Source organism: Vombatus ursinus, unplaced genomic scaffold (assembly GCF_900497805.2).
Source record: "Vombatus ursinus unplaced genomic scaffold, bare-nosed wombat genome assembly UNPS02004836.1, whole genome shotgun sequence".
NCBI classification, from domain to species: Eukaryota; Metazoa; Chordata; class Mammalia; order Diprotodontia; family Vombatidae; genus Vombatus; species Vombatus ursinus.
Window position 1 is genome coordinate 37,037 of NW_020944614.1, and position 27,489 is coordinate 64,525.

The 27,489-nt window shown below is 48.4% G+C and overlaps 1 protein-coding gene across 5 annotated transcripts; it reads right to left on the bottom strand.

Moving 5' to 3' along the window:
• Positions 1 to 17: 17 nt before the first annotated feature.
• Positions 18 to 27,489, bottom strand: SRCAP (Snf2 related CREBBP activator protein). 5 transcript variants are annotated; one of them, XM_027842179.1, is made up of 34 exons: positions 27,264 to 27,489; positions 25,419 to 25,492; positions 24,842 to 25,104; positions 24,194 to 24,445; positions 23,525 to 23,710; positions 23,093 to 23,233; positions 20,270 to 20,510; positions 19,886 to 20,163; positions 18,815 to 18,905; positions 18,639 to 18,728; positions 18,215 to 18,394; positions 17,752 to 18,092; positions 17,457 to 17,634; positions 16,862 to 16,998; positions 16,425 to 16,594; positions 16,082 to 16,274; positions 14,989 to 15,125; positions 14,680 to 14,866; positions 14,291 to 14,460; positions 13,715 to 13,980; positions 13,265 to 13,501; positions 12,791 to 12,955; positions 12,139 to 12,324; positions 11,651 to 11,911; positions 9,177 to 10,768; positions 7,339 to 7,604; positions 6,966 to 7,168; positions 5,126 to 5,295; positions 4,681 to 4,877; positions 4,453 to 4,567; positions 4,106 to 4,231; positions 3,237 to 3,431; positions 2,818 to 2,901; positions 18 to 2,694 (listed from the first exon to the last, which is right to left on the bottom strand). In XM_027842179.1, exons 3-34 carry the CDS (start codon positions 24,893 to 24,895, stop codon positions 364 to 366), a joined length of 9,420 nt encoding a protein of 3,139 aa, XP_027697980.1. In that variant the 5' UTR covers positions 24,896 to 25,104; positions 25,419 to 25,492; positions 27,264 to 27,489; the 3' UTR covers positions 18 to 363. The 5 variants fall into 5 exon arrangements, with proteins under 5 accessions (XP_027697980.1, XP_027697963.1, XP_027697970.1 ...); XM_027842162.1 differs by lacking the exon at positions 12,139 to 12,324 and having other exon boundaries at positions 27,264 to 27,488; XM_027842169.1 differs by lacking the exon at positions 12,139 to 12,324 and having other exon boundaries at positions 9,177 to 10,285; positions 24,194 to 24,448; positions 27,264 to 27,488.

A 27,489-nucleotide genomic window follows, 5' to 3' on the forward strand; every position in this document is an offset into this window, starting at 1 on the left:
TTTCTTTTTTTTCTTCTTTAAAAAAAAAAAAAAACTCATCGCGGAAAGGAGTCCCTCCCCCTCCCCCTGGGGGTGGGGACCTGTGAAAGACAGTCAGGATGGGGAATCAAGTATAGGAGAGTGGGGACAGTGGCCATCTTGCCACCCTTAACACTGCCCAGCCAAGGGATGGGGGTGGGGAGGGTAAAGAGAGCCCTGTTTCCATGACAACCAGTTCCCCCACACACACTTTGGTAGGGGGAGGGGGTGAAGGCCCCCCCCCCCGTAGGCCTCCCCCAGACTTCAAGTAGTGGTTTAACAGTCAGGACTGGCTGTGGGGATGGAGGGGCAGAGCTGGCCAGCCAGAGTGGATGGAGGGCCTGGTCACGTCTTAGCCTTCCGACCTCTGTGGCTGAGGGAAGGGCCAACTGTATTCATAGGGGCACTGCTTCGCAGGACACGTTGGTCCCCAGGGGTGGCCACAACTGGGCGTCGGGGCAGAGGCCGGCGGTGTGGGACACCATCACCCTCGGCTTCCTCCTCGCCTGAGGCCTCAGCCTCCGATTCCTCTGTTGACATCTCAGCCCCCAAAGGGCTTCGAGGTCGTGGGTACCTCCTCTTGGCTGGGACAGGGCCACCAATGGCTGGTGTCACTGCCCGTTTTCGGGGCACCTTCTCACTCTCCAGTGGGGGGACTAGGGAGCCCGGGCGCAGCCGGGTTGAACGGGGAACTGGGAGCAGTGGTACAGGGGGTGTTGTTGAATCAGTGCCACCAGTGCCACTTTCTGTTGACTCTGTCTCATCCCTATTAGGGATGGCTGCCACAGATCCCTCTGCCTTCCGGACCCGGGGACCCTCTGCTTCTAAGCGGAGGCGGGCTAGGCGAGTAAGAGGGCGACCCCCATCCTCATCAGAGGAGCTACTCTCACTCTCAACAGAAGGCTTCTGTTGTTGTTTCCCCCCTCCACCAGCTTCAAGACCCAAAGAACTGTCATGCTCAAAAGCTGGTGGCTGACTAGGCCTGGGTGATGGTGGGTTTTTGGGGGGTCGGCCCCGCTTCCGTTTGGGTGGCGAAGGTGAGACAGCTGTAGGGCAGGCAGCAACAGGAGAAGGGACAAGAGGAAGGGGAGGGGGAGGTGGCAAGGGGGGTGGCGGTGTCCGGCTCTCAGTGCCACCACCTCCCTGAATGGGCAGGGTTCCTGGGGTAGGTGGTTCTCGTGCCTTAGGGGGCCGCCCCCGCTTTCGTTTTTCCACAGGTGATGCCACTAACTCAGCCCCATTGGCCTTGTCCTTAGGTACAGGTTGGAGCAACTCATGTAGTTCACGCCCTGCATCCCCAGGGGACCTGTTCTTGGGTGGTCGGCCACGTTTGCGCTTCATAACAGGTAAACCTAGCTGTCCCTGTTCTCCATTCTCTGGGCTGTCCCCACCAGAACTGCCTAGGTCAATGCGGCGGCGAGCAGGCAAAGGCCGCCGGGCTTGGGGAGGCAGAGTGGTAAGGGGCACAGAATCACAGGAGCCTCCCAGAGGAGGAGAGGACTCAGGCTCAGAGTTGCTCTGGGTTGAAGAGCTTCCAGGGCTGACCCCAATCTCTGAGGCCCCTGTTGCCGGCGGCGTCGAAGCTGGGCGCTGCTGTCGTCGCCTTCGCACAAGCTCCTTCTCTTCTACCACAGTGACCAGCCTGCCCGGCAGCTTTCGCAGTACCTTGGGACCTGGGGGCTGTCCAGTCCGTCCCGTCCCTTGTCCCCGGATTTCCACATCAGCACTGGTGCGACGCCTGGGAGGACGAGCCGGCGAAGGACTCTCAGGTGAAGAGGCAGCTGAAGAAGAAGCTGATGGACCTGTAACCTCTGACGAAGCAGGGACTTCGAACTTATCAGGGCTGGGTAATGGGACTCCAACTTCCACTGGTGGTTGACTTTCTGGTGGCTCCTGAGAAAGCTCTGCAGGGGCTCCAGAAAATGGGGACCCAAGGTCATTGTCCTCACTTAGGGCTGGAGTTAACTCTTCATCACTAGGTGGTATCGGCGTGGTCTCCTCAACATGCTCCGGAGGATCCATCTCATGGCCATTGGAAACAGCCTCTGTCTTAGGGGTTGGGCTTGGGGCAAGTATACTAGGGAAGAGAGTCTCCTCTGGTACAGGGAGCTCAGTGGTACTGGATGGCAGGTCTTTTGTGGAGGGAGGGGTTAGTGGAGGGGTCTTGGGGCCAGCCACTACTACCTCCTCATTCTTAGGCTCCAATGACTGAGGGAGTGGCTCCAACTGAGTTGATGGTTCTACCTCAGGTATCAAGGTTGGTGGCAGGCTGGAGACTGGTGGAGAGGTGGAAACTGGTAGGGTACTAAGTACTGGTGGGGTGGCAGGAGCAGGAACTGAAACAAGGCGGGGCCGTGATGTAGCCCGTGGGGTTCTCTCATTGGCAGGGCTTCGGCTATGACGAGGGGCAGTAGAGTTACTACGTGTATGATGAGCAGGGGGGGTACCGCTAGTATTTGCCACTGGTGTCTCAGGCCGGGCTCCACGAAGCCTTTCACTGACTCGAGTTCCTGGACGCTCAGGGGCCTTGGCTTTCTTACTACGGCGGTGGCTGCCCCCACTGGTCCCACAGGCCGTTTCATCCCCAGCTCCGGCCCCTAGCTCCTCCTCACGGGGTAGACGAAATACTTCCTCCTTAGCCTGGTCGAGGTCTTTCCGTGCAGCCTCTACTTGTTCCTGCCAGAAACAGAGAAGAAGTGGGGAGAGAGTTCAGAAATGGGGTTCAGTGACATGGGAAAGGCCAAGGGAGCAACAACTCCAAGGCCTAGATATCTAGCCCAGGCCCAGGGAGATACTCACTTCTGCTTGCTTTAACTCCTCACGGCTCACATCCTCCAGTGATGCCTCCAAAAAGTTCATGGCATAGCGCTCAATAGGGGTCAGCTTGAAGGGAGAGATAGACATGAGCACAGGGAACGTGGTACCCTGCCATTATCCTTATTTCTTGCAAAGGAAGGCAGAAGGAACAGAAAGAAAGGAAAAAAGAACGAGGAACAATAAAAGGAAATGAGATGGACTGAGATGAAGTAGACTCCAGTAACTGAAACTAGCAAGTCTGGATGGGGAGAAACCAAGGAAAGAAAGAGATTGAAAAGCAAATTAGAAGGGAGTTGGGGAGAGCAAGGGTGGAGATAGGGAAAAAGAAGAGGCTAGGGGAGGGTGGTAAGGACTAGAAGATGAAGCAAGCGGAAGAAAAAAGGTGAGACGCAGAGACTAACCTGCTCCACGAGGGCAGCAATCTCTTGTTCAGCCCGGGATACCTCTTCATCTTCGGCCCCTGGCCGACCGCTCTCCTCTCCCTCCCCAGTGGGGAAACCTTCATTCTCATTGAACTCTGCAAGCTCCGCCACCTGCTCTGCCTTGGCTTGGGTGGCCGCACGGATATCCTCTTCATCCTCTGCCCGGCATAGTGCCTAGGAAGCGGAAAGGGGGAAGGGGTGTAGTTGTTAGAACTGTCCTTAAAGAACCCTATGCTTTTTTTTTTTTTTTAAAAAGCCCTCACCAACCACCACTATCCCACCCTTCAAATCCATATTCAGAAGTAACTGTTCAGGTTGGTGTACGTTCACAATCCATAACTTGCTGAAACAAAACAAATTCTAAGCCAAATCAATCCTAAAGCTCCCCAGTACCTTCTGGGTTCCCAAAATTACTAATATAGTCTTATTCTTTATATAGGAGACAGAAGTTTGGCCCACAGGAACCCACCAAAATAAAACAAGCTAATTCAGACTGTTTTGTAGGACTCTTAACTCATTTCTTTCTGGGCCAGGCATAAAGTCCCCCTCAACATGCTAACAGGTAAGAAGTAACACAAACAATTACAAATACTACCCAACCAATTTTTCTTTGGATTTGGAAGGCATTATGGGTCTAAAATTGTGTTTCTTAATTGTATGATGACAAAATGACAGGGCATGGTAGCTTAGAGTAATTCACAAAATGAATGATGGATAATCTACATATGACTATTAAAAGCAAGAGTTGACTAGTATCTGGGAAGCACGAAGAGTATTAATCACTCTTCTTTCGACGCGTCCAAAAGTTTGATGGGGATGCAGCCCCAGCTCTATGTGCTCTCTTTCACCTGTTCCAAAATGTGGGTCTGCTTGTTGGCCACAGCTTCTTCCTCTTCCTCAGGGGCAGAAGGCACAGGTGGGACAGGGACAGCTGGCTCTTCCAAGGGCATGTCAAACAGTTCGCGAATTGTCTGCTGTTGATGAGAAAGAGGGAGAAAGGCCAGGATCAATAAATAAGTCTACAAAGGTGAAGGGTCTAAGAGTAAGGAATATGTTTAGGATTCCATCAGCCAGTGCATTCTGGTTGGAAAAAAGAGTTTGGAGACTTAAAAGATTAATCTCTGATGCCTCTAAGGTATAAAAAGTCTGTTAAGGTATTTAGGAGGCTTATAGCAGGGCTGATCTAGATGGATACCTGTTTAAAATAGGCTGTGGTGAAGTTGCCGCCCTCTATGGCCATATCCCCCAGCATTCGCTTCTGATTGGCCTTCTTCAGGATGTTCTCCTCCACGGTCCGTTCGCTAATAAGCCTGAGGATTGGGGGAGAACTGTTTCCGTAACAAAGTCAAGGAGGGTGAGAAGCCTGTCTAGCCAGGGATGGGGCAGCTCACAAAGTGGACTGTGGGTGTGCAGGAGACGGTACCTGTAGATGTGCACATCTCGGGTCTGCCCAATGCGGTGGCAGCGGTCTTGTGCTTGTGCATCCATGGTGGGGTTCCAATCGCTGTCATAGAAGATGACCGTGTCTGCTCCAGTTAGGTTCACACCCACACCCCCACTTCGTGTTGACAGTATGAAGCAGAAGATTCGTTTGTCTGCATTGAAACGCTCCATCAAAGCCTGGGGGAAAGGGTGTAGAATCAGAGTCAAGAGGAAGAGCCAGTGGCTCGTAAGACAAGCAGTGGGGAGGTAGGAGCCTGTCTTTTCTGGGAGTCAAAGGGTCTAGGAAGGGAGGAGATGGGAGGCAGGGAAAAAGGCCACAAAGACCTAAGAGAAACAAGGGGCTTTAGGATCACAAGGAATGGAGAGGAGATTTTCAAGATGCAAGGCACTTCAGGGCTGAAGGATGACAGGGACCCCTGGGTCACCTGTCTTTGCTCAACACGGGTAGAACCATCCAGCCGTAGGTAGAGGTGGCCATGGTAGGTAAGGAACTGCTCCAACACGTCCAACATTCTAGTCATCTGGGTGAAGATGAGCACTCGGTGTGCCCCAGCCTTGAGCCGCCTTAGCAACACTGCAAGTGTCTGCAGCTTTCCTGAGGAAACATGAGGGCAGGAGCATAGTGAGCAGAAGTTGGGGCTGGGCGTGGGAAAGACCTATATTCTGGGAAAGCAGTAAGATGGTGGGTTGAAAGTACAGTGGACTAAGGTCATAAATCAGGCTTTGGAGGTAAAGTCTCCCCGCTCTGCCACTGTTTCTCCAAAGGGAGATCAAGAATTGTCCAAGAATGGAAGACAGAGATTACCAGTCTCCTTTCTTCAAGAACTTCACTAATCTGCTCCCTCCTTGAGCAATACGCTACTACCACTCTGGTTTCAATTTTACCTAAAGGCCCATCAGGCAACAGGGGGATAGAGGACATAGAGGATGTCACAGGAATTGTCGGGGCTGTGTGTGCGTGCGTGCATGACAGACCAAAAATCTATCACCATGTGTTGATTTGCTGACTATACTTATTGGTTATAAAGAAGGCTTTTTACATATGTCTGGGGTGGGAGGGAGTGAGAGGGAAAGGAAGAAGTTGGAAGGTAATGAGAGTGATTTGAAAAAGAAAATAGCACTAAAAATACACAACAAAAGGAAGCTCAGAAGGGACACAGACAAGCAGGGCAGTTTTGTTACTATCATGTTAAATTTAATGTACACTTTAAAAATCAATTGTATGTAACAAGTTTGTAGTTTCACAGTTTGCTGTGTTTACTGGTAGTTAAGTCAATCACTTTTGATTAAAAAATATTTCACAAATATAGTTCTCAGTATATATTCAGTGATAGAGCTTACAAGGTAACCCATTCCATTTCTTATCACGTCTAATTATTAGAAAAGTTACTGCTATTCTAATTGGGCTGAAATTTGTCTCCTAACTTCCATCAATTGATCCTTGTCCTTAAAAATGCTCTTCAAATATGTGACAACATCTACATACCCAATTTTCTTCTTTTACAGGCTAACTGTTCCTAGTTCAACAATGTTTGCATACTATTGGGTTGACTTTATCTGTATGTGTTTCAGTTTTTACTAAGTTCTTTTAATACCACAAAATACTTATGGTGTGATCTGATATAGGATACAGTTGGACTACCACCTCACTTTGTTTGGGCACTATAACTTTAATAATTGCATTAATTTTACTGAAATCCACAACATAGTGTTGAATGATACTGAGTTTCTGGGTGACTTAAAATCCTCAGATTTTTTTCATATTAACTGCCATAAGCCTGGCATCCCCTCAGCCTGTACTTGGTGTGGCTGATCTATTTAAAAGTAAAAACACAGGGCTTTACACTGTTCATTATTAAATATCATTTTTTCCCTCAATTTTCAGAAACCTAGAACGGTCATTTAATCAGCTACCCTCCCAGTTTTGTGCCATTTAAAAATATGATAAGCATACCTTCTATTCATATTTTCATTCAATTCAATATGGCCTCAAGGCACACAACTAAAGACTGTCTTCTACGTTGACATCAATCATTTATTCAAAAATTTTAAGGGTTCTTTGATCACTTATGAATCAATCCAGCTAGCTCACATTTCTTTATCCTGTCCATAATACAAGTGAAACACCTAATGGGAAATTCAGATACACCATGTCACACAGAATGCCCTACATTGACCAGGAGGCTTTAGTAATTCTATCAAAAAAGGAAATAAAAGTTTATCACGACTCATTTTTCACACACTCATCCTAGTTCATGAACTTACCACAGTCATACTGGATAAGCCGCAGGTCAGGGAACTGGGTTCTCATGTTGCAGACTATTCGGTGCAGGGGCCGAGCCCGGGGCCAAAGTTCACAAGCCAGGTGCTCCTTGAAGGCTGCCTGGCGTGGAGCCAGCCAAGGAGGTGGGTGGCAGGCATGCAGGGATGGGGCAGGAGCCTCCACAGGAGGCATGACAAAGATGAACCTGTGGGGGAGAGACACTGTGAAAAGACCAGGAACTAGAGCTCCCACAGGTCTTCTCCTTTATCTTGCCTTCCCCCAATCCACACAATTAAGATTATGTCATAGAACCAGGCCTCTCAACCTCATACCACTGACTTTCTCCTCCATACATCAGTATCAAATCTTGCTAACCTCTCAATGATTTCTGCCAGTTGGTCAAGACGCTGCTGGGGAAACAACACAGCCTGATGGGCAGCCTCAGTGTAAGTCCAAAAGGCAGGATGGCTGGGGCCAGGGACAGGGGGTCCAACTGGGCTGGCAAGGGGTTGGTGCAAGGAACAGAACTGTAACACTTCAGTCCCATACACAGGTGCTAGTGCTCCATGGGCCTCACTCAGCTGAAAGAGACGTTCCAGGCGTTCTGCCCGTTGTCGCTTCCGTTTTTCCTCCAGAGAATCCTGGGGATGGGATAAGCAGATGCCAATGAGTACCTTGAGATCTTAAGACTCTTCTGACTCTTTGTGGCAAACCTTATTTTAAACAAGCAGACACTGCTAATATGCTAAATAAATGTAACTTACTGGAAGAATACCAAGTTCACTAGAAAACAAAGGAAATACACGTAGAAGTCAAAACAAAGTAATAAAGATAAAAAAAAGGGACCCCAAATAACAACTCCTCCCCAACACATATCCTAGAAAGGGACACTTTTAAAAGCGTTTCCTGCTAAGACTTGGACCTCCAGTAATATCTCTGGATGGGCTGGCTATCTCCTCAGAAGATCCAACACTCCTTCAAGCAACTGAATTCAGTACAAAGATAGCTAATCAAATCTGAAGCTGGGTTTTTGCTAAGGGAAAGGATGGGATAAAGTAGCTGGACACAAATTCAGGTTATAAAATCTAAGGAGAGAATGCAGCCCTTTGAAATCTTTACCCTTGTTCCAGGATTGATGAAGTTGTTAACATCATCTCATCCCAATTCCTCGCCTTCAGGCAAAACTTGTGTTTGTTCATTGGGGAAGAAAGAAGGAAAGGAGCAGCCCAGTCTCTCTCCCCTATTCTTATCTTACTATTTTTCAGTCTAACATTCTAATTGCTATCCCTCACAACTCTTCGAATGTTTTAACTCAGAACAAGTGGCTTCTGGTAAAAAGATCTGGAGGCCATAGGAATAAGACAGGAATGGACAATGAGGGGATGGGATGGGGGAGGAAAAAAGCAACAGTCGGAAACCTTGTCAAAATGACACTCCAAGATTCTGCCCTGTTTCTCCTCCTTCTAGTCTAGAAGCTTGAGGAAAATGGGAAGGGAAAGGATGGGATTGTACGGCAAGTGGTAGGAAAGGGACATAGTAGTATAAGGCCAGCAGTCCGCATGCCAATGAAATTCAGGTTCCATGTTAACTTTGATATGCCAGTTGCTAAATCTAAACCTCCATTTATGTTCCCTTCAAAATTCTTTAGGGGTAGAGTGTAAGGGGTGGTTCAGGGTGGCCTGGGTCAAGAAGGGCAATGTCAACTTGGCAGCATTTGAAGATGTGGCAACTATAGGGGCATGAGAGATAAAGAGTGAAGGATTAGGGGAGGAGGTGGGAAGGAGGAGTGTCTCACTGAGAGTTCTGGGTCTATTAAGGACTTTTTCACCCCAGGCTATGGATTCCATTCAACTGGATATATGTGGGACATGTAAATTCCACAGAATTTCAGTACACTCACACACTATCACACACCCTGTGAGTGATCTATTAAAGCTGGTCAGTCTCTAGACCATGCTGCCCCAGTTTCGTAAGGAATTAACTAGAAAGAACAGATGGTTGTCCATTCTTTCCTTAAAGAGTTAAGACACCAAAAATTCCTTATAACTATTCAAACTATTCATCACTTTCTTAGAAGGCTGAATACTTGATGTTTGCTCATGTGTTCAGCAAAAGAGGCAACTCTCCCTGCATCTTCCTCAAGGGACTTACCAAATGAGCGAGCCACTGTCCCACTTCAAACTAGTCCTCCTTCTGTGGAATTAAAGACTTACCAGATAGAAGGGAGAGCGCGGTGGTGGAGGTGGCTGGCGTCGGGGCCGGGCTCCACAGAACGAGGTAGCCGGAAGGGGAGGGCTAGGGGGGCCTGAACGCAGTGTCAGAGTTTCAGACTCATCCTTAGGAGCAGGCAGCCGAGAAACCATGGTGACTTGTGAGGGAGGTGGGCCTGAAACTGGAGCCAGGAGGGAAGATGCTAGAGGGGCTGAAGATATTGTCTGTGCTGCAGCCAGTGTCAGTGTCTGTGCTGGAGTTGGGCCCAGAGGGGGCACTGGAACTTGGGCTGGGGTCAGGTTCAGTGTCTGAGCTGGAGCCAAAGTCAGTGCATGAGTTGGAGCTGATCCCAGTGGGGAAGCTGGAGCCAGAGATAGAGTCTGAGCTGGAGATGGACCCAAAGGTGGAGTGGGAGCCAAAGAGAGTGCCTGAGCTGGACCCAACGAAGGTACTGGGGCCAGAGAAAGTGTCTGAGTCGGACCCAAGGGGGATGTTGGAGCCAAAGCAAGTGTCTGAGTTGGAGATGGACCCAGAGAAGCTGCAGGAGCCAATGAAAGTGTCTGAGCTGGAGATGGACCCAGAGGAGTTGCAGGAGCCAAAGAGAGGGTCTGAACTGGAGTTGGACCCAGGGGAGACACTGGAGCCAATGAGAGGGTCTGAGCTGGAGAAGGACCCAGAGGCGGCACTGGACCCAGAGAGAGTGTCTGAGCAGAAGAACTAAGAGGTGGTGCTAAAGCTGGGGCTAGGGTCAGAGTCTGGGTAGAAGGTGGGCCTATTGAAGGTGTTGGGACTACAGCTGGTACCAGAGTCTGAGTTGACGATGGAGCCAGGACTGCAGCTGGGGCTGGCACCAATGATGGAGTTGAAGTTAAGGTAGATACTGGAACTGATGATGAAGCCAAGACTGGAACTGGAGTCGGTGATGGAACCAGGACAGGAGTAGGACTTGGTGATGGAGCCAGGACTGGAATGGGAACTGGTGATGGAAGTGGAGATGAAGCCAGGATTGCTGTTGGTGGAACTGGCCCTGGAGTCAGTGAAGAATTCAGAGCCTGAGGTGCTGCAGATGATGGAGTCAGGATGGGAGCCTGAGTTGAAGCTGGGGCTGATACTGTTGGAACAGGGGAGGCCAAAGCTGAAGCAGAAACCAGGACTGGTGTAGGGGCTGGAGCTCCAGTCTGGTTAGGACTTTGAACATTTGTAGAAGTGGATGCCAGAGTTGGAGGGTGGACTGGAGCCTGAACTGGTGCAGGTGAAGAAGTTGTACTCAGGCCCAGTGTCAAGGCTGGAGCTGATGAGGCAGCTCCTAATGGTGACTGGGCTGAAGAAGCAGGTGTTGACACAGCGGAAGCCACAGCAGGCAAGAGAGCTGAAGTTGACACTGAAACAGGTAGTGGAGCTAAGACAGGGAGTGGAGATGAATTAGGGCTGGAAAGTGGTGCTGAGATTGGCATAGGGAGTGAGGTGGAACTTGAAATGGGAAGTGGAGACAAGATAGAACTAGAGAGAGGAGATGAGCTTGAGCCAGGAAGTGAGGTGGAAACTGGAAGGGAAGATGATGAGATGGGGACAGGAGTAGAGCCAGGACCTGAGGCTGTGGAGAAAAAGTGAAAGAGTTAGTACAGAAGTCTACTCTGTCATTCTACCCCCAGTTCCCTGCTATTTCCAAATAACATTCTATTTGTTTTCCAGGAAGGATTCATAATTCTGCCTTATCAGTACCAGCAACCCATTATAGTTAAAAATCATAGAATGTTAGAACTGGAAGGGATTTTTAAGATTACCGAGTTCAACCTATTTATGATACTGAAAAGAAAACTGAAGCCTAGAGAGGGCTGATGACTTGCCCAAGGTTACAGTCAGCTAAATGACAGAACAAAAAAGTAAAGCACTGAGGATTCCTGACTCCCAGTCCAGTGCTCTTCCAACTGCCTTTACAGATTGCTCCTCTTAAAGGCTGTTCAATGTTCTTAACTCCCAAAATGCTAGCCAAATAGCTTGGGATCAGGACAGGTGTAAAACCAAAACCCTCCAGGTTACAGGGAGATTCAGTTTAAGAGGCAGGGGCTTGGACTGTTTACGATTTCCAAGGCAACCCAAAATCTGACCAACTCATAGAACTGGCTTGGTGTAATGGTAAGACCACAGGAATAGAAAAAAGGATCTGGGTTCAATCTTGGACCTTCACAGTTAGCCAAGTCCTTTAGAATGAGCTCTCTAGGCCTCTGTCTCATCTGTAAAAGAGAATACTACTTGCACTACTTATCTCACAGGACTGTCATGAGGAAAAACTTACTACAAACTCTAAAGTGCTGTGCAAACATGAAATGTCTTAAAGACTAATCAGATTCAATGAATTCACTCATCATGGTACTTTTTAACACAACACACCCTGTATCTTTGGCTACCCTGTACTCTTTCTGGACTCAGTTGTATCTCAGCAAAGATCCTACATTTTCTGGCTTTTGAGACTTACCAGTTGTCTCTGGTGGGGGACTATGCAGTAGCCTGAGCAGGGGCCTGACCAGTGTGGGCAGGGGGCCACGGGCAGGGCCCACTGTAGGGGTAGGTAGTCGGCCAGAGGGTAGTGCAGGTCGTGGGGTTAGTAGCGCTGGAAGTCCAGAGCTGGAAGGCCGGGGTGGCGGGGCCAGCTGGGGTGAAGGACCCAATCCATCTCTAGGAGCCTGGCGCACTACTATCTTCACCACTCCTGAGCTGTTCACCATGGCTGGGGGCACTGCAAGAGGAAGATATATTGAGAAGAAACCAGAAAATGAACAGAGTACTGAGTGAACAGAAGGACTGATGATAAGACATCAGAGCTACCGCAAGGGGAAGCAGCATTATGGGAAGGCTAGATGGGATGGACAAACTCAGGATTGGGAATTGGACAGACAAAAACTTAGGGGATACCTGAAAGGGCCAAGGCTGGCATGGGGATGAAGATGAAGCTAAGAGCCTCACCCTGGTTGGCAGCAAGCGGGAGGCTGAGACCAGTAGGGACAGGGGTGGTGCTGGGGGTCGAAGAAGGCAGCACAGAGACAGGGGTGGGGCCTGGGGTTGGGGCCACTGCCTGGATGAGAGCCATTTGGGCGGGCTGGTTGATGATTTGGTGCTGCCCCCCTGCTGACACCAGGTGCACCACGTTCCCTGGGTTAGGTAAAGAGAGAAAGAAAGAGAAAAGAGAAAAATAGGGAGAGAAAGAGAAAAGGAAAGAGAAGGGAAGGAGAGGAGAGGAGATAGGAGAAGAATAGAGAAAGATAAGAGGGGGGAAGGAGAGAGGGAAAGGGTAGAGAGAGAGGGGGAGAGAGAGAGAAGAGAGCAAGAGAGAAACAGGATGGGGGCAGCTGTCAACTGGGAAAGGCAGGGGTGATGGTGAGAATAAGGAGGAAAGAAACAGAGAAAGAGGGCATACCTCCCCATATCAAAAGCCTCTTTCTTCCTTTTATTAAGATCTAATAAAAATCTATTCCCCTCAGTGCCACCCACCCTAGGCTGCCTACTATATGTGGAAGGAGACACAATGAGGTTGAAATTCAAAAAGGAAGAAAAGCAGAGACAAGGTGAGTAAAAGGAGGCAGAGGGCAGGGCAGGACAGGGGGTGGGTTTTACCTACTTTGCAGCGGGCGGGGCTGCCCCACAGCAAGTTGGCGCACCTGGGCACCAGTCAAAGTCAATTTGTTGCCCTGGATCTGGAAGGTGAGGGGTTTACTGCCCCCTGTACTGGCCACCGGCCGCTGTGCTAAGGAGGCCAATTGCCCAATGCTCACCACCTCGCCAGCTGTGAGACAGACAGAGAGAAGCTTATTGCTTCTTGGCCCTCAATCCACTAGTCACCTTGCCCATGAGACCCACATTCTGTGTGCTTTAGGTCCTTTCCAAGGTTCTATATTATTTTTTCTGACATGAACCCACTGAAAACTCACATTACCCTAACAAATTCCATTCTCCCTCTTTGCCTCCCATTTCCCCCTTTCCAGCCTTCTTGAATTCATATTCCTCTGTCTCTCTGGGATTAAATAAGGTCTTCCCTCTGCAGGCCTTTCCTCCTCCCCCATCCCTAAGTTACTCCAAACTGTTTAAGACTCACAGGGCAGGCGTGCCTGCATGTCAGGGGAGAGGATGAGGCGCTGAGGCCCCGGGGTTGGAGGAGCTGTGGCTGGGAAGGCATAGCCAGGTGGCACCGTCAGGGGCTTTAACAGGCTGGATGAGCCAGGTGGAGCAGAGGGGCTCAGGCGCACTGGGGCAGGTGGAGATGGCTTCAAGGGCAAGGCTGGGGTGGGGGGCCGTGGGGTTCCGCCCAGCACCCCCAGAGGGGGTGGCAGCACTGTGGACACAAAGTAGGGGACTATCAGCACCTTATGTGGTCTATAGGCTTATGCTGGTCCCAGGAACCTCCATGGTCTCTTCCACCCCAACCAAACCACTCCTTATTCCCTTTCCCTGACCATTTCCTCAAGCCCCTTTCACTCCCTCTTTCTTCTCAGACCCAAGCAGAACTTCTGAACTATCCCAACACTTTGGCTCCTCTGCAACTCACCCTGGGGGAGGGAACCACTGTTTGGCTGCAGAGGGGGTAGCAGGACTGGGCCAGGGGCCCGGGACGCTGGGCTAAGCGGAGCCCCAGGGGATGAGGATGACACCAGTAGTGGGGCTGGCAGCACTGGAGGGGTTGGGCCAGGGGTGAGCTGGGCTGAGTGCTCAGGGCCTGGAGGAGGTCGGGCTGGGGAAGGGCTCAAGGGTGTCCGTGGGCTGTTCACCACAACAACTGTCCGGCCTTCTGGCTTTGGCACTGGCTGAAGCATCCTATCATAGAGAAAAACCAAAGAGAGCAAAGAAAGGTGAGGCTAAAAATAAGAGAAATAATACACACAAAGGGGAGAAAAAAATAGACAAAAATGCAGAACAGATATGAGGAAATCCAGACAAGACTCAGAAAAGCAGATAAAGTGAGAAAAGAATCTTAGACAAAAATCAAACCATAATTACTTTCCAGGTCCCTCTCTTAAATTCCTATTCCCTACCAGTATTCAGAACAACACTTTAAACATCCATTGTTGATACCTACTCCATTTCCTTTCTAATTTCCCACTCATTTATGCATCAGCGCTAGTACCTGTTAACCTTCATCTTGACAGGCTTGGGACGAGGAGGGGGGTCCGGAGCAGTGGCCACCTCTAGAAGTACCCGGCGAGAGAGGCGATGCCGGGGCAGAAATGTGTCAGCCTCATAACGAGATACTCGGCCCTCCAGCCCAATCAGGTCAAACCGGCCCATGTCCACCCGCTGTCATCAGAGGAGCCAGAGAAAGACAAGTCATGTCAAAAGTCAATCAAGGTGACTAGAAGTTGGCAGAGATGAAGTAGGGCAGTCAGCACAGGAAGGGAGGAGAGAGGTTCAAGGGTCAGAAGTTAGTCACTAACTCAGAAAAGTGAGGATTGGGCTGGGGGGTATGGTGAGGTGACTACTAATGGCTAAAGACCAAATCAGGGGGAGGTCACTTACTTGCAGGGGATGGGTATCTGTGGCCTGAAGCACCAATGAAGCTGTGCTAAAGCAGATGCCAGGAGTGATGAAAGGAGAAGTCACAGGCCGTGGGTCAAACAAGTTAGGGTGGTTGCAGACCTTACGCAGCTGCATCAGAATGTTGATGACACTCATGAAGTGACCAGTAGCAAGTGTCTCCTTGGTACTGTCAGGAAAAAGAGAAAAACATGGGTAAGGTTCCAGAAATTTCTTCCTACTGCCACTTGGACAAAAACTCATTACGTGGAAGTCTGGCACCTATGCTTATGACCTTGGAGAGAGACTCACGTAGCCTGTGCCATGAAGTCATCATAAAGACAGCGCTGTCGTTTTGATAGACGGCAACGGATTACATGTTCATACTTCTTGGGCATCTGCTTTTCAACATCCACTTTAACCCGGCGCAGTAAGAAGGGCCGAAGGACCTAGGGCCAAAAAAGCAGGGGTTAGGAGTGTGAAAACAACCATGGGCAAAACCTGGAAATCACCATTATACTGTTAAGCTCATTTGGGTCAGGTTCCACCTAAGACCATCATGCTTTCTCCATATTACAACCCAAGTCCTCCTGCCAAATCAAGGAGGGGAAAAATGCTTCTAGTTAGTAGCTATCTTCCTTTTCTTAGAGGCCTTTTGGGTTATGTTCCCAATCCTTGGGAATCCTTGGGGTCCTAACCTTTTCAGCATCCTGAAATATTTTTTTGATTTTGTTTTGTTTGAAATATTTCTTAATAGAAATGTTATGAATATAAAGAATATTAGGTATCATCTAATTCAACTCTGTCATTTTGTCAAAGAACTTAATGCCCAGAAAGTTCAAATGACATGTCTGAAGTTATCACTAGTTTATTTTTGTTTATTTATTTGTTTACTTTGCTTTTTGGTGAGGCAATCGGGGTTAAGTGACTTGCCCATGGTCACAAAGCCAGTAAGTGTCAAGTGTCTGAGGCCAGACTTGAAGTCAGGTCCGTCTGACTCCAAGGCTGAAGCTCTATCCACTGTGCCACCTAGCTGCCCCTGAAGTTATCATTAGTAAGTGGCAGATTGGAACTTGACCTCAAATCTTCTATCAAGTTCAGTGCTCTTGTACTACAGTTTATTCTACCTCCAGTTGTGATCTTTATGTGAATCTAAAGCTATACTATTTTTCTTTTAAAATTTGCTATGTTTTGTTTGGACACAACAGAAACTTCCCAACAAATGCCAGAAACAATCCTTCTTACAACGTACATTCCCTGAAAAGGTTGGTCCATTCACAACACAAAAAAGAGATGTACTCTGACTTTTTCAGCATGGTATAAACACTGACTGTTCTACTCGAGCAAAGCCCTATGGTCTTTCCACACTTACTTTTTATTTTAATTTACTCTTCTTTCCTCTTACCTTGTGTAGCCGTTTGACTAGCCCCTCATTGTATTCCTGACTGCCTTCAATCATGCCAGTCAAGGGATTAGAAAACCATTCCTTGAACTCTCGATGAGACTGGAAGACATGGGGCATCAGGAAGTGCATCAGGGACCACAATTCCATTAGGCTATTCTGCAATGGTGTCCCCGTCAAGAGCAGACGGCGCTGGCTACAGGAAAGCACAGAACAGAGAACAAGAGGGTCATGGCAAGGCTTTGGAGATTCAACTGATTTTCTTGGGACTTTCTCCCAAAATTCAGGTAAATGGGTAAGGCTGTTTCTGCCAGATGAGACTTTCCCCAAATTCTCCCATCTTCACCTGTTGAAGTTAAGTAAAGACTGCCATCGCTGAGACTTGAAGTTTTTGATATTCTGTGCCTCATCTAAGATAAGGTATCTCCAGTTCTTTCGGCGGAAGGCCTGGTGGTCTTGCAGCACCAGTTTGTAAGATGTGATACAAACATGGAAGGCATTGGGCTTAGTCCAGCCCTATGAGACCAGGAAAGAAAAGAAGAAAAATTAAAAAGAAAAATAAATGAAAAAGGAGTAAGAGGGTGAAGTAAGAAATAGTAGAAGGGGAGGAACAAAGGAAAGGGATACAAAGATAAATTGGAAGAAAAAATTTTTTGACATATGAAAAGAGAGAGGAAAAAAAAAGAGATCCACAGAAGAAAGAGGGCAAGAAGAGGCCATCAAGGAAGACAGAATCAATAGAAAGATCAGAAGTGATCAAGTAAGAGTGGCAAAAGTCTTAACCTGCCGCTTGAGCTTCCTTTCTTTTTGAGCTCCATAGTAAGTGAGGATTTTAAAGCTGGGACACCAACGTTTTAGTTCCATCTCCCAGTTCAACATCACACTGGTGGGGACAATGATCAAGTGGGGCCCCCAGTTACCTATTCAACAATAAGGGGAGAGGATTACAGATGAGACAGTGGAGCTTTGAAGTCCCAGAATATTCCAGTCTTCCCCAGTGGAGTCCTCAGTCAACCCTATTGTCTTTCTGTCCAAAACTTGGTAGGTACACAATTTCCCAGTTCCTGTCCTCCTTTCTAGATATCAGTCCTTCCAGACATCAGTCTCACAGCAATTAGTTTTGGCTTCCAAACACCCAACATCAATCCCAGTACTCACGTGGTTTCTATTCTTTGGTTGGATGGGTAACCAGGTTACAGGTTAAATACTTTGAATACTCATCATCCACATTCAAACTTTTTAAATTTCCCAACCCCACCTTTCCCACCTAATGACACAAGGACTGTTCCCAAGAAAACTATGTGGAGCCTGAAGGGAAATGGCATCCCACTATGGCATCAAGGCAAAGTCTCCAGATGTAGATTCTTTCTAGGGTTACCCTTTTCGCAGGCCAGGTGGGCCAGCAGGGAGATAGTCTGGATAGTCTTCCCCAGCCCCATCTCATCAGCAAGGATGCCATTGAGTTTCTTCTCATACATAGTGACCAACCAGTCCAGCCCAATATGCTGGTATTCACGCAGCTGGCCCCGAAGCAGAAGGGGGATTGGAGTTTTCACCTGGTAGGGAAAGAAAAGAGAGAAGTGATAATTTTGGAGACGGGACAAGTGTTTGAGTAGGAATAGAAGCAGGTATGGCTGGGGGACATAGAGAACAAAGATAGGATTAGCTGGTACCTGGGTGGTAGCCAGGGTGTAGCCCTTGGGTTGGAGGCTCTCAGCAGCAGCAGCAATGTCAGTTATTTCCTTCTTAGGTCCTAGTGATGGAGGGGGCCCTGGAACAGCAGGGCCACTGTCTCCCTTGACTTCACTCCGTTCTTCATCCTGGGCCAGAAGATACTCTACTCCAAAGTCATCATCTTCCTCTTCTTCTTCCTCATCTGCTGGGTTCCTAGGCTGGGCCTCCTCAGACTGCTCAGACACTTCTGACTCTGATTCCTCTGAGTCTAAATTCTCACTTGCCTCTTCCTCCTCTGAAACATTCTCCTCTTCCTCCTCAATTGCTTCCTCAGCTGATTCTGTGTAGACAAGGACAGGGTCAGAGCTACCCACACCTAATCCTCAATTACTACTTCTACTTCTGTACTTTAAGGGGTCCTTTACCATCTCTAAAGCCCATGATTCCTCAATCCGCACATACCAGATTGACTGCTACTATCCTCGGGGGGATGGTCTTCTTCTTCCTGATCTTGTTCAGATTCAGAGCTGGTAGCATCATCTTCATCTTCCTCATCTTCGCTACTTCCTGAGCCCGGGACTGAAGCGTCTGAAGCATAGGCCCCCGAATACTGCTGTAGCAACTCCTCTACCGAAAGCTCTCCTAGAGGACACATTGGGATCAGCCTTCTATCTCCTCTCCAATGTTCCTGCTGTCTCAGCCTATTTTGCCCCACAAATGCTACAGCCACTGATTTAGACTGGGCAGGGGTGGGGGGGCTGAAGAGTTTATTTTCAGCACCAGCTACCAAATCCTAGCCCCACAGTTGGGGGGGACCTGTGAAAGTGCTACATTCCCAGAAGTAAGCTTATCAACTTCTACAACATCTCATCCTCAGCTCCCTTACCTTCTCGGGCCAATTCACTGAGCTCCATAGCATGGTCTACCTCCCCTGCCAGCTGTTCCTCAGCTGCTATTGTATCCTCTTCGTCCTCCGCTAGGGAAGAGAGCAACCCAAGTCAGTGGTGGAGAGAAGTTATATACCTCCCAAGGAGGAAAAAAAGAGCAATTTGAAGGACTAACCTTCATCCTCATCAGCTCTGAACTCCTCATCCTCTTCATCTGGATGCCACAGTTGTTTGTTTCGATGGGTGACAGGTGCTGGGTGCTTCCTCTAAGTGGAGAATGAAGAGAGTGAGGAAATCAGTTTAGGAGCATAGAAAATAGATAATATTAGCTCAGACACCACAGAATGACCCCTAATCCTACTGTCCCCCAAGTCACTGCTGCCACAGGCATGGCCAGGGCAAGAGAGTAACCAAGGGATTTTACTCTTAGCACCAGCTACCAAGTCTTAGCCCCACTGCCTGGGGGTAGACCTGTGGAAGTGCTGAACCTTAGAAGACCACCCCATGCTTACACCAAAACACCTTCACAGCAGACCCTAACCTTCTCCAAATTCAGATACCAGAATTGGAATTACAGATTTCCAGTTGGAAGAAATTCCAGTGGGCATCTAATCCAACTCATATCAGAAAATGAATTCTGAAACACACACGACAAATAAGCACCCAGCCTCCGAATAACTCCAGTGAGCACCTCCACTATTTCCTGAGGCTACCTACTGGGAAGCTCTTCTTTTATGAAATCTAAAATTGCCTTTGCAACTTCCACCAAGTGACCTAGGGGCTACAAAGAAAAACTATTTCTTCTTCCAATTGATAGCTCCTCAAATACATTAAGTCAGCTGTCATAGACCCTTTAAGTTTTCTATTCTCCACAATAAACACCCCAAGTTTCTCCAACCTTACAGGAATCAATCCTTTATGAATCTGAGGCCCTTCTCCATCCTGGCTGCCCTCCTCTGGGTACTTTACATTTCATCAACAGCACTCCTAAAATGTAGGACCCGGGATTGAACCTAATATTCTAAATGTGGTCTAATTAACCAAGACAGAGTACTGCAGGAACCTCCAGTTACTCCACTTATCACAAAGTAGGGTCTAGAGCTGGACTCAGGCTCTACTAGTCAAATACAAATGTCCACTGACTGATCTCATTTTTAGGCTCTGATATGAAGTCTCTAATACTTTCCAAGACACACAGCAGACCTCAAATTCATCCCTCTTCTCTACCCTGCCCTTTCTCTTGCACCTTTGAGCCCTGGTGAGGTTCTTCTTCTTCACCATCCTCTTCAAGGACCTCTTGGGAGTCAGCATCACTTGATGAAGGGACCTGGGTGGGACTGGAGGATGCAACCAGAAGCTGGGGCGGCAAAGAACGTAGTAGCTCTTCCAACGGCAGCTCTCCCTCATGACGAAGCAGTTCAATCTCACGCCTCTGGGTCTCTGCATCATTGCCCTCTTGCTGTTCCTCTACCTCAATTGTTTCTTCATCATCTTCTTCTTCTTCTTGTGGCTGAAAGTCCCCATCTAGAACATAAAAACAACCTCAGAACTATCAAACTAATTAAGTCAGTCACAGGTTTTGGACTATTCTGAGGCAAGGAGGACAATAAATTGATCCAAGAGCACCCACCTTCATCATCAAGCTGGGGGAGGACAGGAGGTGGGGGACTAGAAGCAGCCGAACCAGTGCGAGAAGAACCAAGGCCAGGAGAAGAGCCAGCTTTGCTTGGAGTTGGAGCGAGAGGCTGATTGAGACTCTGGCTCAGTAAATCAGAATACTTCTCTGTTTGGCCCACAATGAAGTCAAGTTGAAGGTCTAGGGCTTTTTTTCTCTTTTCCTCTAGTCGAGACTGCTGTTTGAACTGAACCACCTATGAAAAACAGGGAAGAAGAAATCTAGGTCAGAGCTACATGATATGATACCCTGAAGATAGGGCCTGCGTTTTCTCCACATGCTGTCTACCTTTTGCCTATGTCACTCAGTACCAGCTAAGACCCACATGCATTACAAAAATGAAATTGAGGTACTCTAATGTTGAGGTGGCCCTTCAAATGCCAAGGCCAACCTCTCTATATGCGGCCTTGATCTGACAGTCCCAATTCCAACCTGGCCCTACAGCCACCATCCAAGGAAGCAATTCCTATAGAGAAGGGTCCAGTTATCCCCACCAATTGAAATCCAACTGCCACACACAGGGCAGGCAAGCCACCCTGTTTGAAGCACTGGGACACCTGGGGGAGAGGAAGGAGGTAGCATGTGCTAGGCAAATCAGACCACCACGACCTAGAATACCACCTCCCCTCAGACCCTGATGGAGACAGGTGAGGACCCTAGACAGTCCAAGAACCTTGGAATGGCACCTCCTCTAGCTTAGGAACCTCAGTAATCATCCCTATGGCGATGCAGTCTGCCAACTGCTCCTGCAGGTGCTACAGTCACAGCTACCAAAGAAAGCAAAGTTCTTGACACTATGAAATTGTTTAACACCAGAAACTGACATGATTTTGTCAGTGGAAATGATATCAAAGGAAGAGCATTAACCTCTGCTCTGCTACAGCACCCTAAGGACCATGGGATTTTTCCCATCTGACCTACAGCTGAAATCTTCCATATGTGTAAGAATGTGAGCTCCCTGAGAGCAGGGACTCTCTTGCTTTTCTATTGGTAATGCTTAGCACAGTGCTTTGTACACAGTAAATGCTTAACAAATGTTGTCATTCACATTCAAATTCCATAAACATACCCGTCTCCTCATCCACCCCTCAAACTATCACCCTGTATTTCTCAAGCCAAACTCTTAAAAATAGCTGTCTATACTTGCTGCTACTTCCTCTTCTCTCACTCCCTTCTCAATTTCAGTCTGAACATTTAATTGAAATTCTCTCTCCAAAGTTACCAATGATTTCCAAAATGCCAAATATGATGGCATTTTTTCAGTCTACATACTTCATGATTTTTGGTACCGACACTGCACTTCACCCTCTTTTCTAGTATATACTTTCTCATCTCTAGGTTTTTGTGATGGTGCTCTCTCTTGGTTCTCTCTCTCTCTCTTTTTTTTTTTTTAAGGCAATTGGGGTTAAGTGACTTGCCCAGGGTCACACAGCTAGTACGTGTCAAGTGTTTGGTCTGAGGCCGGATTTGAACTCAGGTCCTCCTGACTTCAGGGCCGGTGCTCTATCTACCACGCCACCTAGCTGCCCCTCTCCTGGTTCTCTTTAGACCTTTCTGACCATTTCTTAGTCTCCTTTAATCATCTATATCAGGTCTTCTAATGGTGGGTGTACCCCAGGGTTCTGTCATGAGCATCTTTTCTACCTACTGGAATTTCTAAATTGGAAGTCCGGTAGGCATCTCAAAATCAACATGATCATCTTTCCCACCAAATCCACCCTTCTTCCCAACCTCCCTACTGCGAGCTGAGGGTGCCACCATCCTGCTTATTCAGGCTCTCATCCTAAGTGTTATCTTCAATTCCTTACTTTCACCACAGCTACGAAATCTTTTTAGTTTCTACCCTCCTATCTGTCTCTTTCACTACATTCACAGTCACCACCCTAGTGAGGTCTTTGTCATCTCTCACCCTGGAATATTGCACTAGGCTTCTAGTTCCCCTGCCTCCTATTTCTCCTCGTTCTAATCAAACCTCCACACAGTTGCCAAAGTGATTTTTTAAAAGTACAGGTATGATGACCACAGAGTCCCACTACTCAGTAAACTCCAATGACTTCAAGTCTTCTATTAGGTAAAATTCTTCACAGATTGGCTCAACATACCTTTCCAGACTTTACACATAATTCTTTTTTACACACTCTACAGTATAATCCTCATATACTACAATCTATTTTCCATCCCTCTGCCTTTGCTTTAGTAGTCCCCCATGGCTGATATGCATTGCCCCCTTACTGCTACCTCTGAGAATACCTGGTTTCCTTCGAAAATCATTTCAAGAACCATCGTCTAAATAAAACCTTTTTTTTGCTTTTTTGGTGAGGCAATGGGGTTAAGTGACTTGCCTAGTGTCACACAGCTAGTAAGTATCAAGTGTCTGAGGCTGGATTTGAACTCAGGTCCTCCTGACTCCAAGGCTGGAGCTTTATCCACTAAACCACGTAGCTGGCCCCCAATAAAACCTTTTCTGATCCCCACAGCTAGCCAGCACCTATTCCCAACCCCAACTCCCAATTACCTTGTATTTATTTTGTATACACCTATATATGCTAATCTCCCAATAAAATGCAAGCTTCCTGAAAGGAGGAACAGTTTCAATTTTGTCTTTACATTTTCAGTGTCTGGTAGGTACTTAGGTAAATATTTGTTGATTGATAGGAGTCTTAAAAATAGACTAGGGTAGGCAGACAGATCTCACCCATATATATGTAGGTAGAAGTTTTCTGATCATCCAAGTACACGACCAAGTCCAAACACATTCCCATTTCCCCAAACTTTTACCTTCTCCACATTGCTCCAGAACTGCTTGACTTCCTTGGCAATGGATGAAGCAATTCGTCGTAACTTGGCTTGCTCTTCCCGCTTGGCTCGTTCTTCCTTTTGCCGCTGTTCCTCATGATGACGAATTACCATCCGTACTACCTAGCGGAAGAAAATTGAGAATGACACTAGAAACTTGTCCCTCATATTTCCTCATCCTCCTCCCCACAGGAGAAATTCAGAAAAGTAAGAGACTTTGGTAGCTAAAATACGTCTGAATATCTATAGGCATCAGAGCTTACCTCCTCAACATTCCCTTTCATCCCCAGCAGCTAGATGACCCCAGTATGTTTTTTTTGATGCCCTAAGTGGCCTTATAGGCCTCTTCTACTTAAACAAAACATTTTCAGAGCATGGGATTAAGCCTGAGGAATGGTGGAAAAGAGTGCCTACCTTACGAGCCACACCCCGTTTCCAGCGTCGTTCCTGAGCAAAGTCAGCAGAGAGCCACTGCATTTCCTCACACAGGTAGTCCCAGTGACCCTTTGGTCTGGCTGGCTCAGGAACCTTGGGCAGTCGCCTTAGTGACCAGAAGCCCTCTTTCCGAAGCTCTGCAATTCGTGTTTCTATCTCTGCTTCCTGGTGGAGTAAAGAAGCAGAGGCCAATAGCTCCCAACAATAATCATTCCAAAGAAATGCACAAGAGATGAGTAAATGTATCAAAAGGATGTGTTCCCAGAGACACATGGATAGGGACTTATTCTTACTCTGTCCTTGCTCTAAAGAACTCGAAAATACTGCCCTGGGTTTCCCTCCTTGTTGCCTACTCCTTTCCTGAGAAAAATTACCTCAGGAATTCTTAGCTCAGAAGAGAAGACACCTAGTGATAGAAAAGAGAACTTAAGATGGAAGAAGAAACACCAAGAAGAAATGCAGAGAGCAAAAGCCAGAGGCTGACAGTAATGATGAAAAAAGACAAACAAATCCTGGAAGTACAGGAGAAAGGAAATGGGTAAATAGGACAGATGTGACTATGTCTATGGTAAGAAGTTTCCCAAAGGAGATTTGCTGACCCTCAAGGACTGGTGGGGGTGGGGAAAGGGTGGGCCTGAAAATACATACATGCTTGGCCTGCTCAGCAATCTCAGCATGACTTTTCTCCCACTTAGGACCCTTACTGGCTGGGTCAGCAGGCTGGGGTAAGCCAAGTCCAACCAGTGGCACAGAGGAGACATCGGGGGGGCCAGGAGGCCCATCCAAGGAACAGTCCTGGGCTAGGTGTTGGGGAGAGATGCCACCTGCCCCACTGGAGGCTGGAGAGTCAGTTGAGGCTGGGGATACAGGGTTGCTTCCTGTCATGCTGTCTGATACCATCTGCTAGGGAAGAGGAAGACAACTGAGTAGATTCTTATAGGTACCATAAACAGCCATGAACATATTAGATTTCTCATTTTTTCACCCCAGGAAGTACTATACAACTTACCAGAGAATAATGGCTCACTTCAACAAACATATACCATGCTTATATTTTATGCAAAGGACTGTGTCAGGCAATGGGGACAGGCAAAAACAAAACCATTTTTATTCTCAAGGAACTTACATTCTGTTGGGGGATAGGACATACAGAGAAGTATTACAAGGCAATTTGAAGACAGAGAATATTCTCAGCATTTATTTTCTTCTCAAAGCAAAACCCTTCTATCCTAACTCCCATTGTCCCCACCTTAGAACCATATTTCCTGACAAGAGAAAAATCTCTCCCTTTCCTACCTCTGTCTGGAGAATTGGAAGTTGAGGGTGGGCAGGAGAGGGGCTACTTTGCATTGTCCCACTCCTGGGCTCCACGTAGGGTGCCTGGAGGATGACGGTATCGTCGTCACCACTGCTGCTAGCCGAGGGGCTGGCGTCCGGCTGCAGGGCATGCTGGGAGCTGGCCTCATTCTGGGCCACCGGCCACCGGGACCCACTGTCCAGGGCCCGGGGCCCCCCAGGTCGTCCCAGCCTCCGTTCGGGTCCACTGGCCTCTGGAGTACCTGTTTCAAAAGAGTGGGAAAGAAGATAGGCACAGCCATACCCAGGGACAGAAGCAGTGTAAGGAAACCCCAATACTCCCAATTTCTAAACACTAGAGTGGAAACCTACTTTATTCACTAATGTTTTCATTTGGAGTACTAGAGTTAACATTGTCCCCTTAGCAGTGAAGCCAATCTCTCCTCACAGAAAGCACACTCAAGTATGTCAACATTCAATATAAGAGCCCAGAAATTCTGCCCCCAACCAGTGTTTATAGATGCCTTAAACTCCTCCTCGTTAATACTATTTTTTTTTTTAAAAAGGACTCTCTCACCTGTGTGAGCTGAGACCACACCCGCCGTGAAAGTCTGCACTTCCACGGTGCCGCTGTACCAAAGGAGAGCACACCTAAAATAAGGGTGAGGGAAAGGGGTCATTAATTTTGAGGAACTACATCCTTATAAATTCATATATTTATTCTACCCTACCTACTTTTGAGTTTTTCAAAGTATCCAAATTTAATAGAATAGAAAAAGATTCCAGTAAGAGCTGTGAGGAAGAAAGTTCTCATGTTCCAGAGAAGAGTAAGCAAGAGTATGCACTACGAAAAGAGAATGCATTCAGGGAACAGGAACAAGTTTCTGCCACCCAAGGGAGAGGGGAAGAGCAGGGGGAAAAAAGATACTGTAGTAAAAGAAAGCTTTAAAAATCCTGTACTGTCTGTTTAGGGCAAAAAAGAGCATCAGCGGATTCTATGAAAGAAAAAGTTATTGCATACAGGAATGGTAAAAAGATGACTTTTCTGATTTCTACAGTCAAGGAAGGCTTCTGGGTTGACAGGCTTGTTTATAACAGAAACTACCAGTTTTAAAGACTGGGCCCCATGAATCTTTGACCAGCTGGTTTCACAAATACACTTTCTTTGCAGAAATAATTCCAGTACCAGAGATCAGATTACAGTATGATTCAGATATGAAAAGGGTATCTAACAGGAAAAACCCTGTACCTGAAGCTGTGAAGGGTTAACCTGCAAATGCCGGGAAATGTTTCACCACATTTTAAGACATTCCTGTTTCGATCCACTCCCCCTACCTCACCTCACCCGAATCCTTGGTCACTGGATCCTGGTTGACCTCTTCACCCCGACATACTGCAGTGTCTCTCTAACCAAAGAAACAGATCCCTGTCTCCCACCCCCGACCGTTTCCAACTCTAACCCTTTCTGACCTCTGACTTCTTTAACCCATATTACCATCCAGCTCCTCCCACTTATTTGCCCCTCCCCAACTCCGCCTTTCCATCCAAGGTGCGCGCACACGGGTCCGCGGAAGAAGAGGAGGGGTTCGGGAAGGCGCGCACAAACACACACAAACACACACTACACACTACATACATACATACACACACACACACGACTCCCCCCCCATATACACATCCCAACTTAGAACAGGCAGCGCGTGCGCGGCAGGGGCTGGGTAGACCTGGCAGGGTTGCCCAAGCCCAAGGGCTCCCGCCCAAATCAATCTTCGCACAGAGGGGAAGGGAAGAGGCGGGTAGGGGCGGGAGGAGGCAGGAGGAACCCAGGGTCGGGGAAAACAGGACTTCGTGCCCGGCCTAGCCCATCACTCTATTACACCGTGAGGAAATGAGACGGGGGGGAAAGACAGGTGAGCTTCAGTAAGCCCCCCCACACCCACCCACCCACCCAAGTGAAGAAACGGAGATGGGCACGCACAAACATTGCCCAACCCACGCTACCCTACCCACTCCCTTCCTGCGCGCTCTTAAGGGAGAGAGAACAGGGAGACAGGGCGCGAGGAGGGGTCACGGATACGCGCGGCCAAGAGCGCACCTGGATCTCGCGCTCGCCTCTCAGACTCGTTCGCTCGTGCACGCGCGCGGAGGGCGGGAAAGAGGGGAGAGGAGAAAACGCCGGTTCCCCGTTTGGCCCGTCTGGCCTCTCTGTCCCTCTCTATGGGCGCGCGCCGGCAGTCTCGCGCACTGGCCCCGGGGCCCGGCCGAAGATGCGCGCGCAGCAACCCGGGAAGGGGAGGGCAGGGAGGAGAGCGAGGATGCGCGCGCAATCATTCGTCTTCGAGAGGTGGGAGGGGGGAGGTGGGAGGGGGGAGGAGGGAGGGAGGGACGAGGAGAATCAGCCATCTTGTCTCCCTCTTCTTACCTGCGTCCTCGGGGGCGCGCGCGCCACCCCCCCCGCCGGGAAAGGGGGGAGGGTTTTTCTCTTGTCGGAGCGGCCGCTCGAGGTCTCACAGGGCCTGCCGGTACTCCCGCTGTCCAGTCTCTACCTCCAACTCTCTAGGCGCACGGATGTAGGAGGGCGGTGGGGGGGAGGGGAGATGCCACTCCCCGCGAAACGCCGCGCCGCCACCGCCGCTTCAGAGGCCTCA